A 20,456-nucleotide genomic window follows, 5' to 3' on the forward strand; every position below is an offset into this window, starting at 1 on the left:
TCCAAGACAGAAATGTTTATTAAAATTGTTTATTCCTGCACAAACATTCAAAACATTTTCAAAATGACAAGACTGCAGAGAAAAAGGAACAGTCTTGTTACAAACAAATCAACAAAGTAATCACAATATACATGAATATTCAGATATTTTCATAAAGTTGGATCATGGATTAGAAGGAACACTTGATGGAAGTTTTAATAAAAATTTCCCAATTAAGATTTTTAAAAGAATAAACAGGGACTAAAAAAATACTAAAAATCAGTATAAATCTGTCAAGCATGTCTCAGTATATACAGCCATATAGATATGTGAAGCAAATAGGAGACACAAATGTTTATTTTCACTTTTTCTAAAAACTGCAACTTTATTGTATCTGTATACATATGAAAAGCACCCTGAAAATTCTATTTTTTTTAACAAAACAAGTTGGTTAAATAACAAAAGCCATTGTATTGGAAAACTGTATCACAGTATTGAAATGCATTGAACCATTGAAAATTGTAGTCAAAGTAAATCATTAATTTGTACATGTTACTAAAATTAGTGGTAACAAGGGTGCTTTATCCTTGCTGGATATAATTTAAACTGGATTAGACACTTTTTAAAGCAATTTAGGTAGGAATGATTACATGGTTTCACATGACTAATAGTCTTTGGAGGATATGACAAAGCTTACCCAAAAAAGTAGGTCACATGGCTGATTTCTGTAATAACACATACAATTTCCAATCTTAATAACTTTGACATTTCCATCCAGGTTTGGTGACATCTATTTAAAATATGTTTACAAGCCCTATGCCAGTAAATCTGGGAAAATAAAACTCATATATATTGTGTTCAATAAATTCCTATCATAATCAAAGTCCTCAGAATACTGGTGACTGTTTGAACAAGTGAAAATAATGTACATAAGACGAAAAGGAAGAACATAACTCCTGATATTGCGTCTTTTTCATTACAATAAAAACATAAAAATACTACTCCAAATCCACCTAACAGTTTACTAAATAGTTTTTCTTCGCACACCATTAGAGAATTTATATTTACATAGTATATTCTGCTTTTCTTCAAGTATTTACCATCAGTGGAACCATATCCAAGGAAGATAAATGCTATAAGATCTGATCATTAACCACAATTTGAGTTACCTCCCTTGGCAAACTGACTGTAGAGGCCAAGAAATGTACACTTTCTTCCTAATTTTAGTAAGACCATTTATTGTAACTATTATTAGTAACACAATCTATTTTTCCTATAAGATAAAAGACACTATGACATAAGGCAAGGAGGGGCTGAAGTCTTAAAAAAAAAATTTAATATTCAATGCTATAATAAAATAACTTAATGTAATTAACATACAAATAGTAACTGGGTATGTACATAAATTTGACTACAAAATCAACTTGTATACATAATTAACTTCAGTTAGAAGTTCACACTTTGATTAAAAGCAGGTGTAAATAACTGTTGGTCAAAAAATGATCATACTCTTTAAAAAAATGATACAATCTTACTTTTGGTAAAACTTAACAGCATTTTGATTCCAATTAAAATCATTACCTTTAATAGACCAAACAAGGCTTTGGTATATATATATATATATATATATATATATATATATATATATATATATATATATATATATAGGGAAGGTTCACTTGTCTTCAGCATGATCCTCTAGAAGGGCACAAAATTGTTTTATTGTTTCTACACTCATGCGCTGTGAACCATTAGCACCAGAAACTGAGATGAAGGAATGCCACAAAATCACTAAAACCATCCACACCCCCAAAATGAAATTTCAAGTAGTTGTACTACTTGTTTTTCTGTCTTCCTCTGTATCAGTAACAGAACTGCCATTTGCCTGTGAAACTGGTGTGGTACCGTTGATTATGACCTGGATCTCCTGAAATGAGAAACACTGCTTTTATGGTGTTGTTGTTGTTGTTGTAGTTGTTGATGATGATAATGTTCAAAGATGGTATCTGTACAGTCATCTTACACTTAAGTTGCACCAGCGATTCTTAATTGATGAACAGTTGCTTTGCTGCAATTCCAAAGCTAAATAAAATTTGTATTTAAAAAAATATAGAACTTCAAGAATTGACAAAGTTTAGAGAACTAGAAATATAATTCTGCAACATGGATGCCCCATCACAGTGCATGGAAACTGTACTGTTTCTTTATCCATATATTCAAATACCCATGTATGGAATGTGTGAACTATATTGTTTCTTTATCCATGTATTCAAATTCCCATGCATTGAATGTGTGAACTGTACTGTTTCTTTATCCATGTATTCAAATACCATTGAATGGAATGTGTGAACTGTACTGTTTCTTTATTCATATATTCAAATACCCATGCATGGAACGTGTGAACTGTACTGTTCATTTATCCACGTGTTCAAATACCCATGCATGGAATGTGTGAAATTTACTGTTCATTTATCCACGTGTTCAAATACCCATGCACTGAATGTGTGAACTGTACTGTTTCTTTATCCATGTATTCAAATACCATTGAATGGAATGTGTGAACTGTACTGTTTCTTTATTCATATATTCAAATACCCATGCATGGAACGTGTGAACTGTACTGTTCATTTATCCATGTGTTCAAATACCCATGCATGGAATGTGTGAAATTTACTGTTCATTTATCCACGTGTTCAAATACCCATGCATGGAATGTGTGAACTGTACTGTTTCTTTATCCATATATTCAAATAACCATGTACGGAAAGTGTGAATGATACAGTTTCTTTATCCATATATTCAAATACCTATGCATGAAATGTGTAAACTGTACTACTGTTCCTTTATTCATATATTAAAATATTCATGTATGTGTGAACTGTACTGTTCCTTTATCCATATATTCAAATACCCATGCATGGAATGCGTGAATATTACTGTTTCTTTATCCATCTATTCAAATCCTTATGTATGAAATGTGTGAATTGTACTGGTTTTTATCCATCTATTCAAATCCCTCATGATGCATGGTCATTATTCATAATGTAACAATTTTTTTCTTAGGTTAATGAATTTTTTTCTTCTCAAAAGTCCTGCACGGAAAAGAGTCATCTAATTTAAATCAACTTCCTAAATTAATCAACTGTCATAACTAGCTTCCTCTGTCACATTGTTATAGAATACTAAATTATACATTATATATATGTACACTGTACAATTAGATATATGTATAATTATATGAATGTACAGTTAAATGTATGGACAATAGTTTTTCAGCACCTAACTACCATTGCCTGAAGTGACTAAAACAGTTTTCCAACACTGAAAAGTAGCAACATGCCAAGAGGCACATAGCAACTTTTGAGAACGTCATATAAAAAAACATACTAAGGAAGGTGGGCTTAAACATGAAGTGTGTGTGTGTGTGTGTGTGTGTGTGTGTGTGTGTGTGTGTGTGTGAGAGAGAGAGAGAGAGAGAGAGAGAGAGAGAGAGAGAGAGAGAGAATGTACCTGATCTGAAACTAATTCAACCTGGGGGTCAGATATTGTAATCCTTTTGAATTCTGGTATGAAGGTAAGAGTGAACATAAGGATGAATATTGCCAGGATCCACTCTGTGACTGTGGATGTCAAATATACCTCTCTTAGCACATTCTGTAATAAAACTACATTAATTTAAAAACTGATTTGGTGTTCATTTGCAAAAACAATCCAATACATTTTTCTGAAGCTTACTACTGACATTATGTTTGTTTTTAATATAGTTTATATATAATACCTGTACTACTTTAATCTCACCTGTTCTTTGGCAACATGTAGGTATGATATTTCCTGCTTTGACAGCAGTGGCATTAACAATCATAATCATGCCATGTTAAAGTTGTTTAGAATGTCACATGACTTCTACATCAGTTACTGGTAAAATATTAATAACTGCCTTTAGCTTGTTCTCAAATAATGCTAAGTTCATGTCTCACCTGCTGAGTTCAAAACCTATCATACCTCAAAACAGTGCAATTCACGCGTGATACACTGCATTTCATGAAACAGTAGTTGATATTACTACTCAAAGTCTAAATTTGAACAGTCAAAAATTACTCAGCAAACACAGAGATGGAATTTTTTGGTTAACTTTCCAGAGAATTTCATTTATGATACTAACAGTGTCAATAACTAAAGCTTGTAATCTATTTGTATCGAAGTTACTCCTACAATGTAGAGACTCCTCATTGTTACGGATTTTGTCTTCTAATATACTTTGGTAATATTTGAAAGAAATACATAGCAAATAACATTGTCACATAAACGTAGATGATAAATAAATGTTGTATTAATACACAGATACAATTCAGAATAGAAACATTCATTATTTGAACCTATTTTCATTACAAGATAAATAATATCCATGCTGATTGTTTGGTTCTTGTTGATGGTGTTAACAGCAGTTTTAAAAACATTATGGCTATGTTATGCAGAGGAAATGTAGAGTTAAGTCCCTTTCCAAAGGACACAACATGGCAGCTGACCTGGGCTGGCCTGGGTGGATGACTGAACCGGTGAGCCTTGGATTATGAGTCCAATGCTCAGGCAAATGAGCTACCGCAGTTCTTGTATGCCGTTTAAAACTTACCCATTTTGTTCCATGCCCTGCATTATCCCTTGCTTTATATATTCCTTTTGCAATTCCAACTGATTAAGAATTAAGGATGGTCTAGTATTCAATAATTGGCTTAGAATTAAGGATGGTCTAGTATTCAATAACTGGCTTAGAATTAGAATTAAGGATGGTCTAGTATTCAATAATTGATTTAGAATTAGGGATGGTCTAGTATTCAATAATTGATTTAGAATTAAGGATGGTCTAGTATTCAAAATTGATTTAGAATTAGGGATGGTCTAGTATTCAATAATTGATTTAGAATTAGGGATGGTCTAGTATTTAATAATTAATTTAGAATTAAGGATGGTCTAGTATTTAATAATTAATTTAGAATTAGGGATGGTCTAGTATTCAATGATTGATTTAGAAGTAAGGATGATCTAGTATTTGTTAGGGGGGGTACAAAAGTTGCAAACAATAGCATCCAACACAAAGTAGATTCCCAGCCAATTTTTAATGTTCACCCAAGCTAGGGCTCAAGGTGACTGCCCTTTACAGAGAACAAATTGGTAGTTTTACACCACTGCAATAGTTTATCAAAACAACAGTGATGACAAATACAGACTCCAACTCCTATGGGTCAGAATCTTTATCAGTATCAGATGTGATCTAGGTACTATTTGTTTCTAACATTACCATATCTGACCACTTAAAATCCTTTCAACTAAAACTACCATATACACCCATGTCTCTTGTCTTAATGATAATAAATATTTATACAATAAATTGGAGGGAAATGTCAAGCATTAATATGATGGCAATAGTATTCAACAATAAATTTAGAAGTAAGAATGGTCTAGTATTCAATAATTCATTTAGAAGTAGGGATGGTCTAGTATTCAATAATTAATTTAGAAGCAAGGATGGTATAGTATTCAATAATTGATTTAGAATTAAGGATGGTCTAGTATTCAATAATTGATTTAGAGTTAGGGATGGTCTAGTATTCAATAACTGGCTTAGAATTAGAATTAAGGATGGTCTAGTATTCAATAATTGATTTAGAATTAGGGATGGTCTAGTATTCAATAATTGATTTAGAATTAGGGATGGTCTAGTATTCAATAATTGATTTAGAATTAGGGATGGTCTAGTATTCAATAATTGATTTAGAATTAAGGATGGTCTAGTATTCAAAATTGATTTAGAATTAAGGATGGTCTGATATTCAATAATTTATTTAGAATTAACGATGGTCAAGTATTCAATAATTGATTTAGAATTAAGGATTGTCTAGTATTCAATAATTGATTTAGAATTAAGGATGGTCTGATATTCAATAATTTATTTAGAATTAACGATGGTCAAGTATTCAATAATTGATTTAGAATTAAGGATGGTCTAGTATTCAATAATTGGCTTAGAATTAGAATTAGGGATGGTCTAGTATTCAATAATTGATTTAGAAGTAAGGACGGTCTAGTATTCAATAATTGATTTAGAATTAAGGATGGTCTAGTATTCAATAATTGATTTAGAATTAAGGATGGTCTAGTATTCAATAATTTTATAAAATAAAATACTGTGGTGAACTGGTAATAATGTGCACCTCTACTCAGTAACTGTTGAGTTTGACTGTTTAGACTGATACTATGTTGTTAAAAATTGCTATTCAAATAACACAGAATAAATAAAGTTTGACTCTGGATATGGACTGATTTGTCACCTCTTCAAATGAAGAGTTCCCTCAAAATATCCATAGGTATAGGTATTCAAACACAAGAAGCAAGATAAGGAAATTACTTATTAACAGCATTGCTAGTTCAAATTAATAAAACACCATTCAAACTGAGTTGATTCAAACACCCATCACCTTCATATTCATTGGTTTATCAATATCAAAATTTCAAATTTCATTTTCACTAGACTTTTGTGGTACCATATATACTCACTTATAAGTCCAACTACAATCTGCACAGACCCAGATCTGTCACTGCATGATGCACCAGCAGACCTGGGTCTGTGCAGTCGTTATATGAGTAATCAGTAGAACAAACAAACAAGTCCCTAATCTGCAGGCACATTATGCAACAGCAGATCAGGATCTTTAATTTTTGCAGTTTGACTCGACTTATAAGTGAGTACATAAGGTAGTTTGATATGAGAGGTAAATGGCTGTAAACTTCATAACGCAAGTAAAATTCAAGCAAGCATTAAGTTTTTTTAAAATTTAAACAGTGTCATATGAAAGTAAGGATACAGATCAATCCAGAAGTGGTCAGCAAAGATGAAATGATGATCTGGATAATCAGAAGGACTGATTTATTATTGAGTTTGTAGTGGACTTTCCAAGAAATGGCACACTGAATCCAACATATGATCATTCCAAGGCCGAAGGCTAGACCTGCACCAACATAGTGTGGACCACGCTGAACTTCTGTCTGGTAATAATAATAATAATAATAATAATCTAATAATAATAATATACTGTCATGTGGCGATCACAGAGAAAAACAAAAGCAAAGTTATTTTATATCATATTTCATTTTTTTAAATATAATTAACTATATGCAAATAATCAAACACATCTTTTATCACTACAATAATTTTACTGTTAATGGAACCTTACAATATTAGTAATAAAATGAACACAATTAAGTATTTTGAATAGAATTTAAAAGAAAAAGAATTTCCTCGGCTTTCCTCACTGGTTATACTGGCTATTTAAAAAAGACCTTGTATATCTTAGGTATAGTTCAAATAACCTTTAATTCCCTTTATTTTGGTGTATGATTGATAGGTGTAATATGGGTCATAGAGTATACAGCTTGGCCCGACTCAAGATGTGCATCTTTCAAAACAAGTGCTAGCTCCACTTGGTCATTTTCACTTCCTGAACTTCAGTGGTAAATTGTACAAAAAAAGAGCCAATAACTTTTTTTTTACATTTTATATATTTGGTAATTCATTCATCGCACTTTCAGAAGCTGGTATTATATAGCCCAGCAAAATTCATTTTCCCTATCTTAATAGCTGCTTAGCATAGTGTACTTTAGACAAATTCAGGCTGATTTTTGGAGCACAAGGGAGCAGTCATTTTAGTTAGCCGTGTGCTTAGATCATTTACAATTTCCAAAAGTACAATATCCAAAGAAATGTCAGCCATATTACATTAAAGTAGTATAGAGGTATGCCAAAATTCTCTCCACTGTGCATATTTTAAATGCAAACAACTTCACCTTACATACATCACTCTCTCAAAAGTACATAATAACTGGTGATCAGCCCCAGAATACCAGTAAAGCCTTTTGATGTGTTTCTGAAAGCACCCAGATAACCCTGATGGTAGGATAATTATAGTAGTAATGACTTTTATATTCTGGTTGGTTGATTTGATCAATGACTGATTCAGAGGATCAGTATTTCTCTGACAGTTTTTACTGATTAATCCATCAGTTACATGACAACAAAATAGCAATCAATTAAAAGGCCAGAATGGAATATTAGAATTTATGGGATGGCAGGTATCATATTCATTAAGGTCACTGCATAATGAAATTACTGTAACTGTAACTTACTACATCAGACAGACAGACAGAGAGACAGACACAAGATGACTGATGGATTTGCAGCACACAGTTTGAAGACTGAACCTCCTCTCAGGTTATAGAGATAGAATACAAAGACAGAGCAAAGAGACGCAAACACAAAGAAAAATCGATAATCTGAAAATTAAAAGACAGACACCTGGACAGACAAAACACAGACCAATTACTAAGCAAATATTCAGTGAGATTGGATTTTCTTTTACCTGGAAATTGGCCACCATGCTGAGACCAAAAGCAGAGAAGAAACCCAGGATGAGACAAGTAAGATTGATCTTGTACCACCGGCTGTTAAACTTAATCGTCTTCCGTACCAGAGATGTCTTGATGTACAAATACCGCAACAGTATATTCATGAACACTGCAAATTGGGTTGAGATAAACAGTCATATTATACATGTCATATATATATATATATATATATATATATATATATATATATATATATATATATATATATATATATATATATATATATTCTTTAGATTGAACTATCCTATGTTATGGTCTATCTCAGACAGACGAAACTAAGTTTCAAAGGAGAAACATTCAAAATATCAAAACTACAAATGAATACAAAGTACTGTCCCCAAAAGGATCTAATTGGCATTTTCTGGAAAACTTAGTTTTTTTCACAGATGATTATTTAAATATCTATTAAGTACAGTATTCGCAAAAACTTCTATATTTACTAATAATATGCATTCAAAATATCTATTCAGACTGTATGAAACATAATAGTGGACTCGAAGAACAACAAAAAAATAAAAATAATTTTTAGACATAGTGCTGACTTGTAATTTGTAAAATTGGAATAAAAAACTTTTTTTAAACAAACAAATAAGCACAAACAATTGAAATTCCATAATTTGCAGACAAATCCACACGTATAGTCGTCATGCCAAATCGATGGATACATCAATGAGACAAAAATATGCAACAAACTCTGAAATCTGGAGCTAAAGTACTATTACAACAATCTTGACAAAGGTTGTTGTTGTTGTTGTTCTAGGGTTTAACGCCATTTGTCAGCACAAGATAGGCTATACATGGCGGCCAGTATAACTGATTGAAAGGAAGAACCACCGACCCACGAGAAGCTACTGGCAGGCTTTCCCACGTACCCACGCTAGCCGAGCCTTGGACTCGAACCCACGCAGACAGAGGTGAGATGGCAGTGATCCGGTACGGTGAGCGCTTTAGACCACTCGGCCACTCGGCCCCCCCCCCCCCCAACATAGGAGTGATAAGATCAGCCAAAACAGAAAAAAAGCTTTTTGTACAAATATCTTATTTTATTTAAAATATTTGTAAACATAGACGATAATAAATTGGCCCTCCCCTACTAAAAGTACTAAATATAGCGCTGGGAGTGGTTGAATTCCACGTTCTTTGTCAATGTAAATGATGATTTTCGACATATAGGTCGATGTTTTTTCCCCGTCAAGATTGGTGAAAATATAAACATCATTGGGTCATAGCGAATTCCATTTTCTGTGTCAATGTAAATGATGGTTTTCGACATATAGGTCGATGTTATTTCCAGTCAAGATTGGTGAAAATATAAATATCATTGGGTCATAGCGTATCTAAAAATTAAAAATCGTTGGGTGATCCAGTGGGGCTTCGGGGAATTTTGTCCATCTCTCCTATTCCGTGTTAGAACAGTACAAATCTCGGTGAAATACAGCTTAAAAGAAATATAAATCTGATTAACGTCAGATCTCCGCTGTTATACACGAACATCTGACAGCAACCTCTTACGGGTGATGTTCTGGTAACCTATGTTATTATCATACTCGCTAATTTTATCAACCAATCAGATGAAGTCTTATATCTTCGCGTTTGGGGACTAAGCAGTGTGGATGACGAGCATGAATGTGTACCGAACGATCTGATTCACTTCAGATCTTTTAAAGCTGCATCCATTGGCTAATTCAAAGGTCACCAGAACATGACCCTTTAGCGGTCGTCGGCATATCTTTCACTTAGGACAGCGGAGATCTGATTTTAGTCAGACTGAAATAAATATATTTTAAACAAACCCAACAACCCATCATTAAACTAATTTCTTCTTGGTAAACATGCCGACTTCACTTCTAAAACTAAACATCGTTGTATCACTAAGATGGGTAAAAACACGACCTTGGATATGCGCAAATAACCATTTAATAACATAAAGGAAATTAGTGCAGATGTGATTTTGACTTCATGAAGCAGCCACGATCACTTGTTGAAAGGAGAGTAAAAATCAGAATGTACTTTACCCACAATCCATTCATACATGCGTGTACACGATCAAATAGGAAGAAAAAAACTTAAAACGAATCGTGACAAAATCTCGACCTAAGCACCAATACAAGGAAACCACTCGCAACTGAATGTAAGAACTTACAAAGGTCAGTGGAGAATTCCCATAAATTACCTCGTTTTCACTGTTTTGTTAAGGTGATTTATGTTGTACGAGGTCATATTGATTATCTAATTTTTTCTTTTAAATCCATGCACACCATAGGCTATTTTCTGGTCAGAAACGGAGAAAAGAAATTGATTCTATGTAAATTGGTTCCAAGAATATCGGGTGTATCGAAATATAGCAATATGTTAGAAGTATATAGTAAACGAGTAATATATATATATATATATATATATATATATATATATATATATATATATATATATATATATATATATGAACAAAAATTAATCGGTCCATGTGCCAGATAATACATAGAAAAATTAGTTAATGTAATAAAAGATCAGAAAAAAGGCATGGATATTTTTCTGATATTCTGTTACATTGACTAATACATATATACATGTATGGTAAATATACCCCTGATAGGATTGTCCAGAAATGTTTGACATGAAAAGTTAATTTAAGCTGTGTTATCTATAATGTGGCTTAATTATGGATATAAATCTTTATGCACGTGAGCCAACGAACCAACTTTTCTTGACTAAACTTTAACTTTACTATTGCGGATAAAATTCTACTTACACATAACAGCACCGATGTTGACCATCTGTCCGAATACACATCGCTCTGGCGCCTCTATAGCAGTGTGGCTACAATCAATTAATCAATGATTCAATCATTAATTTAATTACCAACAGGTAAAAATCAATCAATCAATCGATCGATCGATCAATCAATCAATCAATCACGCATCTCAGTGAGTAACTGACTGAGTAATGGTTGATTTATTAATTCCGACCCCAACCAAAAAGACCCGAACAATTAACAAATTGGTATTCGTTGAAATAAACGATAATTAATTTAAAACTTCAAACTGGTAAATGATGCATATAGTTGATGAATGAATAAAAATACAACCACGTCTGACGAAAAAATGAATTGGTCATTAATTAAGTAGGAATTTTATGCAATCAGCAATACAAATTCGAATATGAACGAGACATTTAAAAGCCATGCTAATTTTATCCTGGAAAAGAGCATGCGTCTATTTTATCTCATTGTGTTTACGTTGATAAATAATAGGAGATAACCTCGCTTGAAAGCCTGTTCATTCATCATCCTTGGGAGCTATTTTCGCATGGAAATCGCAGCCTGTGTAAATATGATTTATATTTATTTATGGATATAAGGCAATAATTAAAACGAGGAATTGTGTATTGTTTGCCTCACTTGTACGATGCAGTACATCACTAAGTACTTAACTAATATCAAGTTCCGTACATCATTACTCAAATTAAACCAGCCGTCTACTCGTGTATTAGGAACAGATGAAGTTTCTACTGCATTCATTCTCCTCCCATATCGAAGAATATCATATCATTTGAATTAAGTTAAGTGGAGCTTCTATTTTAGCTGGTTCATTTTGGCACGCAAAAACTCTTATCACTTCTGCACACGTATGGTTCATATCAGAATTAAACAAGGGCTACCTTTCACAGAAAAGATCCTGATGTAATACCGAAGGATGTGTCGCCCGTGCAAATATCAGTGTTATGCATTCTATTCTTAGGCAACACTGAAAGCAAAGGCCGAGAATGAGACTTACCTTATGTACGGAAAATCTGGCTCAACGTGGTCGTTGGCAACGGCTATGATATAACTGAAAAATAGGTAAGAACATCACGTATTACTCAATATACTTCTTCAAATTGAGATAAGGATTATCTTGATTGTTAATCCTACTGATAGTATATTTGGGATTTTTGTAGAGTAGATTTAGTAAAAAGGATAAAAATAATAACATTTTAAGTTGAAAATTGCACACGTGAAAAGCTTGTTATTTTTTTAAGAAAAGGCTGGATAGAATTCCTCAAATTTGAAGAAATACATAAAAACATGGATTTTTACCGACCCAATTCAAGATATTATTCTTTTATTTATATTTAATAATCCATAATAATATTCGTCTAATATATTCAAGATATTTTTTAAAAGATCCAAATCTGAGTAAAAAATATTGTGAAATTTAGCAGAAATTTGGCCCTGGACTTCCTTCAGTAAATAAAAAAAATTGGGCCCGGACTTTCTTCACTTAAAAAACAAACAAATATGGGCCCTGGATTTCCTTCACTTAAAAAACGGGTCCTGGACTGCCTTCAGTAAAAACAAACAAACAAAAACAAAAACAAAAAAAAAAAAAAAGTTTCGGAAGAGTAACACGCAAGCCGGTCTGCGAACGTCATAAATTCAAACCTGCAATTACAACATGCAGTGATTATGACCTGCGTTATTTCTTCAGCTGATGACAAAGAGCAAACAGTGAAGATCTTGAGCATTATACAACGACATATGCGATATATATATATATATATATATATATATATATATATATATATATATATATATATATATATATATATACACACACACACACGCATGCATACATACATACATACGTACGTACGTGTGATTTTGAGGAATCGTGTCATACCTTCTAAACAAAGTTATAACTAAATGAAAAATCTATTCATTAGTCGTGGGTCGTGGATATGTATATGTTAATATCACATTCTGGATTAATGTTTCATAAGCAAGATACTATGACTCTTTTTAGAATTCAACGTCCACGTTGGGGGGTCCCTAGTGGCCGAGTGGTCTGAAGCGCTCACCGTTACGGAACACTGCCATCTCATCTCTGTCTGCGTGGGTTTGAGTCTCGGGTTCGACCAATGTTGGTATGTGAGAAAGCTTGCCGGTAGTTTATCGTGGGTCGGTGGTTCTTTCCGGGGTTTACCCGGGTTCTTCCTCCATCATTAATACTTGCCGCCATGTATAGCCTATCCTGTTCTGAAAAATGGCGCTAAACCCTATAACAATAACGTCCATGTTGTGAAGTAATAATCGAAACTAAAATAGACAAGAAAGCTAAAAACCTTTCCATGGTTTGGGATTTCTCGGTTTTATATGCCTGTTTGTGTATTAAGAAGCCGCGATGGCTCAGTGGTTAGCATGCCAGATTCGTGACTATAAGGATAAGGGTTCGAATCTTGTTTGGATCAGGTGAGATCGACCGGCGTGGCATTTCTCTGGGCAGACACTTAACTCCATTGCCTTGACGCGATATAATCAATCTATCAATCAGTCCATGAACATATTTGTGTGTTGCAATAAAGTAAGGTACCTAGTAAGGTGTATGTGGGGGGTGGGGGTGGGGGTGGGGGTACGTGAGAGAGATGAAAACGAACGAAGAATATCGTATTAGAGTAATTTCCCATCACACACAACTGTTACATTTATTTTAAACATTTTAAAAGTATGTGCGTACAATACATATTCTTCCTCACTGCGAAATCATTTGTTTAGATTTTGTATTACTGCCTGGAAGATGTGTGGATTTAGTCAGCCTAACGCTTTAAATTAACGTTTTACAATAATCATCCTTTAAAAACAAACATTTGTTGTTTTTCTTGTGCTTCAAGTTTCAGAGAAAAAAGTAATCGTTCTCACGTATGTAACTGACAGAGAAATTGTACCATGATATAAAGAAAAAATCATGGTGCAGCAAACTTAATATTCAATGTTTTACATTTTTGGGATAAGATGGCCTATATCTAGAGTAGCTTTCACATCGGTTCTAACTTTATCGCAATCCTCGAGGTGACCTCCTTGCGTAACTGAGTACGTTTGATATAAGATAGTTCTTTGCAATGGTACTGATAAGATTACGTGCCCTCTAAGAGTCTGCATTCTTGCAAAAGTGTCTTAAGCGCACACTTCACGTGATCACCAACCAGTAGATTTCGTACACAACACGTGGTTCAGTCTAAGGGTATTTGCAATATTTGCAATGTTCAACTGAATCGTGTGAGATACCTATATCTATATGTTATCATGGTGGTTCTACCTACTCCCCTACATTAATATCTATCCACTATCTTACCTGTAACAACCAACTTCTATACGTCCCTTGATCCTCCTTACCTATCCAATTGCCTAAGTACCTACTTACCTCTTCATTTTTCAAAGCACCTGCCTACCATTTAATGTATGTATGTATGTATGGAGGTAGGTAGGTAGGTTTGTATGTATGCATGCATGCAAGTAGGTAGGTAGATGTGTGTATGTATGTATGTATGTTTGAATGTATGTATGTACGTACGTACGTATAGATGGATGGATAGATGTTTCAATCAACTAATCGATATATCAATCATTCAGCTTTTCTATCTGCGTTTAGCCCTATCAAGGTATCGGCATATGTCTGTCTGTCTGTCTGGTTTTCTTTCTTTACGTCCATCCGTCTATCTCTCATTTTGTTTGTCCACAATAACATGGAAACTAATGTTATGGTTTTTCAAGAATGTAATAGTTCGCCATAAAATATTATGTCGTTGTAGATTAGTAGTCCGATAAAGGACTGTCGAAACGCGTGCCCTTCTTTGGTTTTGGAAATTTTTGAGCAAATTTCTTGAGACGGGCGATGTATCATACTATATTGGCACAGGCTTACTTAAAAATATCGACTTACAGACAACAGTTTTAAGAGAACAGAACAAACTACTGTGCATACCCCAGCCCGCTAACGAGGAAATAATAAGCTATGTTGCATGATCAAAATACTAATCGTGCTCGTTCGAATCAGCGTTACATTTATTACTAAGTGGAGAGTGTATCAGTCTGCGGTTAAATGCTATGAATAATACAAATCGATCATTTAAGGGAAATCCCACAGCAGCAGTATTAATGACTGTATCCAATGATCTAATAGATGGAAAACTTCACTCCATGTAGTGTACATCTAGACAATGATATGATTAAACAGATAAGCTTTATTGGTATACACATTGTGTCATTTAAATTGTACATTTTGAAAAGGCTTTATCGTTAGGGGAGAAAACTGTGTTACATTTGAGAAGAAAATTTAAACATGAGGCTCGTGGCAACTTTACTGTCATTTGTGCGATGGTTTGAATAACTTAGCAAATGAAAAGATGTATTCAACACTTAAATGTATGGACAACGTATATACATTTACAGGGACAGACAAATTTAAAAAATCAGATGGTAGCCCAGGAGTATATCAGGAAACAATCTCGTAGTCTAGCTTAAACAGAGTTGCCCAGAAAATGCCTAAAATACGAAATTGTCAACTTGACTATTCCCTTTATTCCTCGTACTGAGTAAAAAATTTTAAACATATTTAAAAAAAAATGTTTTGGGCTCTTGAGGTCGTGGGTCGTTGTGAGCTATGTAATATTATAGCACAAATAAAGAGACGTTGTTCTTGCCCAGACACAGCATTCAGCAGACCAGGGCTCCGGACACAAACTTTATCGGGGCTTGATGTAATTAAACTTAATCTGAAATATATAATCGATGAACAATCTAGATATATGAGAAATGGCTTTAATGAAAAATAAGACAGCAACAGATTTATAAAAAAAAAAAACGTCATAATCGAAGCATAAGCAAGAACAAAGGCTATTGCAGGCCAATCCCTCTCTCTCTCTCTCTCTCTCTCTCCTGAATAAAACACTAAGTTTCAGTTAATGGCTTAGTTTCATGAAGAAGAATTCGACGCAATAAAATTGTATGCGCTACAGTTAAATTCGGCTAAAATATATTCTATGTAGGAAATAATTCGATGTCTCATCTCCGAGTTGTTCCCCCACTCCCAAAAAAGATCTGACCACGGAAGCTTTAGTCCGTGAGTCACTTGCGATGTTCGTGTTTTCTGGCTAGCTCATTGCACGACATGATAACAATCCTCTGATGAGAAAACCAGCAACTTAAAAAAATATATACACAAAGAAACTGATTGATCGAAAATACCGGTGTTTATGTTCAGTTAATGTCCGAGAATCGACCTCAGTTTGGAGCCATGCTCTCGTACAATGTCGGTAATGCGATTGACGACCAGGTCAATGTTATCGTTTTAATTCCAACAAAGACAGGTCAAAAGTTGATGGCTGAAGCCCATATTTATTTAGAATTGGAGTACTATAAAACCAAAGAAAAGGAAGCTGATGGTCCACTGCATACTAGTTGTCATATCCAGGTCTATGCACTGCACTGACTAAATTTATATTTTAAAATAAAGTTCAAGATATAAAGAAATGCAAAAATAGCGACATTATTTGATATTTATGTATTACAGTCATTATGTTTCCATTTAAATTCATTCAGACATCTGCATAACAAAGTGTGGAAACGGGACAAAATTTAATCTATTTATAACAGTAAAAATATGACTAAAACCTCAAATGGTGATATGAGACCTTGACCCTCAATACAGGGCTCTAAATATTGAATGCGACACTCTTTGAAGTGATCAGATATGGTTGTATCACGTGTTATCCCTTCCCATCAAATTGTACTAAAATTAAAGTGGGCGCTCACCAATTGTTATGTACAGTAATACCTCGAACATTCGCGAGGTTAGGTTCCAGAACCAGTCGCGTATCAGAAGGAATCGCGAATGTTTGGTACGAGTCACTAAAAATGCTAATAAATGCTTATTTCTAGGGTTTAAACCCTAAATATGACCCAAATCATGCTCACAAAGCACTTTAATTTCATTTAAAAGTTAGCTTAATACATTACCCTTAAAAAGAGAAATAAATGGTTGACGTAAAAATAGAGTACAGTATCGCCTAATGGGTATTTGCCACACTAGCGCATTTACAGTACGGTACATGTATACTGATATATTACCCCTATACCAATTCATTGGCTGCCGTTTTCTTTTGCACTCACAGTAAGGCAAAACCAAGTAGCGAATGGGACTGTAAACTTAATGACTGACGTTTTCTTTGTCATTGTCAGGAAGGTAAACTAGGTAAACTTCTCATGTCACAGAAGTCATATAACGAAGGTACAGTTCAATAAAATAAAGAAAACATGTACGTGGAGGGTACCAATGAAAATTTCGCGAATCCGTGAATTCGCGAATCTAGAAACGCGAATGCACGAGGTATTACTGTACTTTTAAGAGAGAGAAGCTTGTATGCTAAAGTTGTTTGCATTTGAAACATGCATAGCGGAGAGAATGTTGGCATACCTCTATACTACTTTGATGTAATGTGGCTGACATTTTTTGGATAATGTACTTGTGGAAATTGTAAATGATCTAAGCACACTGCTAACTAAAATAACTGCTCTCTTGTGCTGAAACAAAATCACCCTGAATTGGTCTAAAGTACACTATCTTTAGCAGCTATTAAAATAGAAAAAAATGAATTTCGACAGACTAGACAATACCAGCTTCTGAAAGTGCAATGAATGAATTACCAAATATATAAATTGTAAAAAAAATGTTATCGCCTCTTTTTTTATTAACAATTTGCCTCTGAAGTTCAGGAAGTGAAAATGACCAAGTGGAGCTAGCAATTTTGTTTTTAAAGGTGCACATCTGGAGTAAGGCCAAGCTGTATACTCTATAACCCATATTACAACCATCAATCATACACCAAAATAAAGGGAATAAAAGGTTCTTTGAATTATACATAAGATATACAAGGTCTTTTTTAAACAGCCAGTATAACCAGTGAGGAAATCCGTTGAATTATTTTTTCTTTAAAATTCTATATGCAAAATACGAAAATGCAGAGCGCCACCATAGCGTGGAAAGGAAAGGGCAATGGAAAATTCAACTTATTACATCATTACATTGACCTTGAAGATAGATCCCCAAAAGAGGCACGCAACACACATGCTAATGAAGAAACGCGGATATACCAAGTTGAGCCATATAATCTCCAACAGCTGTGTAGTGTGGAAATGAAAGTGTGATGGAAAACTTCAAATACTGAGCCGTGATTGTGACCTTGAAGATCGAAACTCCATTGTGGTTCCATGTACATCAATTATTCATGATACGCAAGTATACCAAGTTTCATTCTTAATTTCACAAGGCTATCAAGTCATAAAGTAGAGCGAAAATGAAAGTCGGAAAACTCAAAATATCCAGCAGTAACTCTGACCGACGGTTTTAAAATTACAAAGCGAAAGGGAAAGTGCAAAGAAAAAGTTACAACTGAGCTGTGACCTAGACCATGAAAATAGGAAGTCACAAATTTCGTGCGCTAATGATGAGAAGTTTCATTTCTTAATCACAGACGACATATTTGCTATATATAGCGAAAGGAAAGTGTTTGAAAACCAAAATATTGAGCCGTGACCATTAAGATAGGTTCTGCAGTGTGGTAAGTGACACCTATTTTAATGATTATGTATAAGTGTGCCACGTTTCATTCCTGAATCATAAACGGCTTGAAATTAAAGAGCGGAAATGAAAGCGTGACGATGGGACGGACAATTGGACGGACGGACGGACGGACGGACGGTCAGACTGAGTGAAACGTCAGTACTGTGAAATGGATCACTAGCATTTATCCATAGTGTACAAAGTAAAAGTGTATAAGGGAAGAAAAGGCGTTTTGTAAATTGTTTTAATTAAAGTTTGGTCATGACTCTAGTTCCAATAGTTTACACAAGTTAAATTCCACCGTAACATGATTTTCTGAAGAAAACGTCTTCGCTTCACTTTATATTTTGGGTACAATTCTTGTACAGATATAAGAATTAGTTATAAACTATCTAGCATGATATGTCAGTTGGTTTATTTACGTTTATCACGTGTGAATATAGATTTGTCTGATAACTTTGATTTTTATTAATGTTATTAACAAACTCAGAATTCTCGGAAACCGGGTTAATAATTATTCACTCTATGTCGATGTTTCCTCACAAATGAGGAAACAGATTGATATTCCAAGAGTGCCGAATTTTTAAATGTTAAAAATTACACTATTAACTTTGTTATTTCTAAAGCTTGCATTTACGGCTTTATTTTCTTTTCAGTTTTAATCAAAAACATTGCAAGTCGAAGGACGAGTTACGGACAATGTAAGCCGAAGGATGAGTTATGGAAAAAATACCATAAAAATGTACAACAACTAAATTTAATGGTAGGGTATTTAGAAAGAAGAGAGTTTTAGCACTTACGGCGGGGTGGGTGGGTGTACAATGCTGTACCGTTATTACCATCTTGCATCGGAGAACGAGAATACTTCTGGCTCACGTTTAGATTCGGAATACTACGATTGCTTTAATGGTAGAGTGTTGGGGGTGGGTGGTGGTCTTAAACGATAAGCGGGCAAATGAAGGGGGAGGGTCGAATGTATTAGTCTTTACCGGCAATTACCTGCAGTTCTGTCACTTTTCATTTTAATATATATATAATAGGAACTCATCCGAGATATTGATGATATAAACCTATATTCCAAGTCTTATCAAAATCGTGGTGTGGTAACAAACAATTACTGAAGGGCGGAGGACGGACGACACTCGATGGACACAGAGATATACCATAAGCTCTCTTGAAGGTTTTTATTGGTGTTTTAAAACTGGACATGGTGAATAAAAGGAAAAGTGCATAGCTGACTGAGCAGTTGCGTGAATCGTTGCAATACGTTGAATAAAATTTGAAGAAAAAAATTAAATTGTCTGCATCAACTTCTATTTGACTCCCAAGCCATTTGTGTTCTTTACCATCTCGTATAAAATCTCGTAATCATTTGCACTGTATTTTCTCTCGGCTTTGTGTTTAAAATGTAGTTAAAATTAACTTCATATTTATCAATGTCGAACTATGCCATTAATTTTGTGATACCATGTATTACCTTGCTGGTACAATATCATTTATTACCATGCTGGTACACTGTCATTTATTACCATGCTGGTACATTGTCATTTATTACGTTACTGGTACACTGTCATTTATTACCATGCTGGTACACTGTCATTTATTATCATGCTGGTACATTGTCATTTATTACGTTACTGGTACACT

At 34.0% G+C, this 20,456-nt stretch overlaps 1 protein-coding gene across 6 annotated transcripts in view; it reads right to left on the minus strand.

The window, feature by feature from the left end:
• Positions 1-20,456, minus strand: part of LOC149785637 (DNA damage-regulated autophagy modulator protein 2-like) — a 149,341-nt gene continuing 128,885 nt past the window's right edge. For all 6 annotated transcript variants that reach the window (XM_089979459.1, XM_089979458.1, XM_089979454.1 and 3 more), the window contains exons 3-9: positions 12,210-12,263; positions 11,186-11,253; positions 8,391-8,545; positions 6,840-7,020; positions 4,610-4,668; positions 3,490-3,633; positions 1-1,906 (exon numbers count right to left, since the gene is read on the minus strand). In XM_089979459.1, the coding sequence (XP_089835585.1) occupies positions 1,802-1,906; positions 3,490-3,633; positions 4,610-4,668; positions 6,840-7,020; positions 8,391-8,545; positions 11,186-11,253; positions 12,210-12,263 (766 nt within the window). In that variant the 3' untranslated portion in view covers positions 1-1,801. The remainder of the gene's footprint in view (positions 1,907-3,489; positions 3,634-4,609; positions 4,669-6,839; positions 7,021-8,390; positions 8,546-11,185; positions 11,254-12,209; positions 12,264-20,456) is intronic.

The sequence above is a fragment of the Sinohyriopsis cumingii genome, chromosome 13 (assembly GCF_028554795.1).
Source record: "Sinohyriopsis cumingii isolate HCF-2022 chromosome 13, ASM2855479v2, whole genome shotgun sequence".
Classification (NCBI taxonomy): domain Eukaryota; kingdom Metazoa; phylum Mollusca; class Bivalvia; order Unionida; family Unionidae; genus Sinohyriopsis; species Sinohyriopsis cumingii.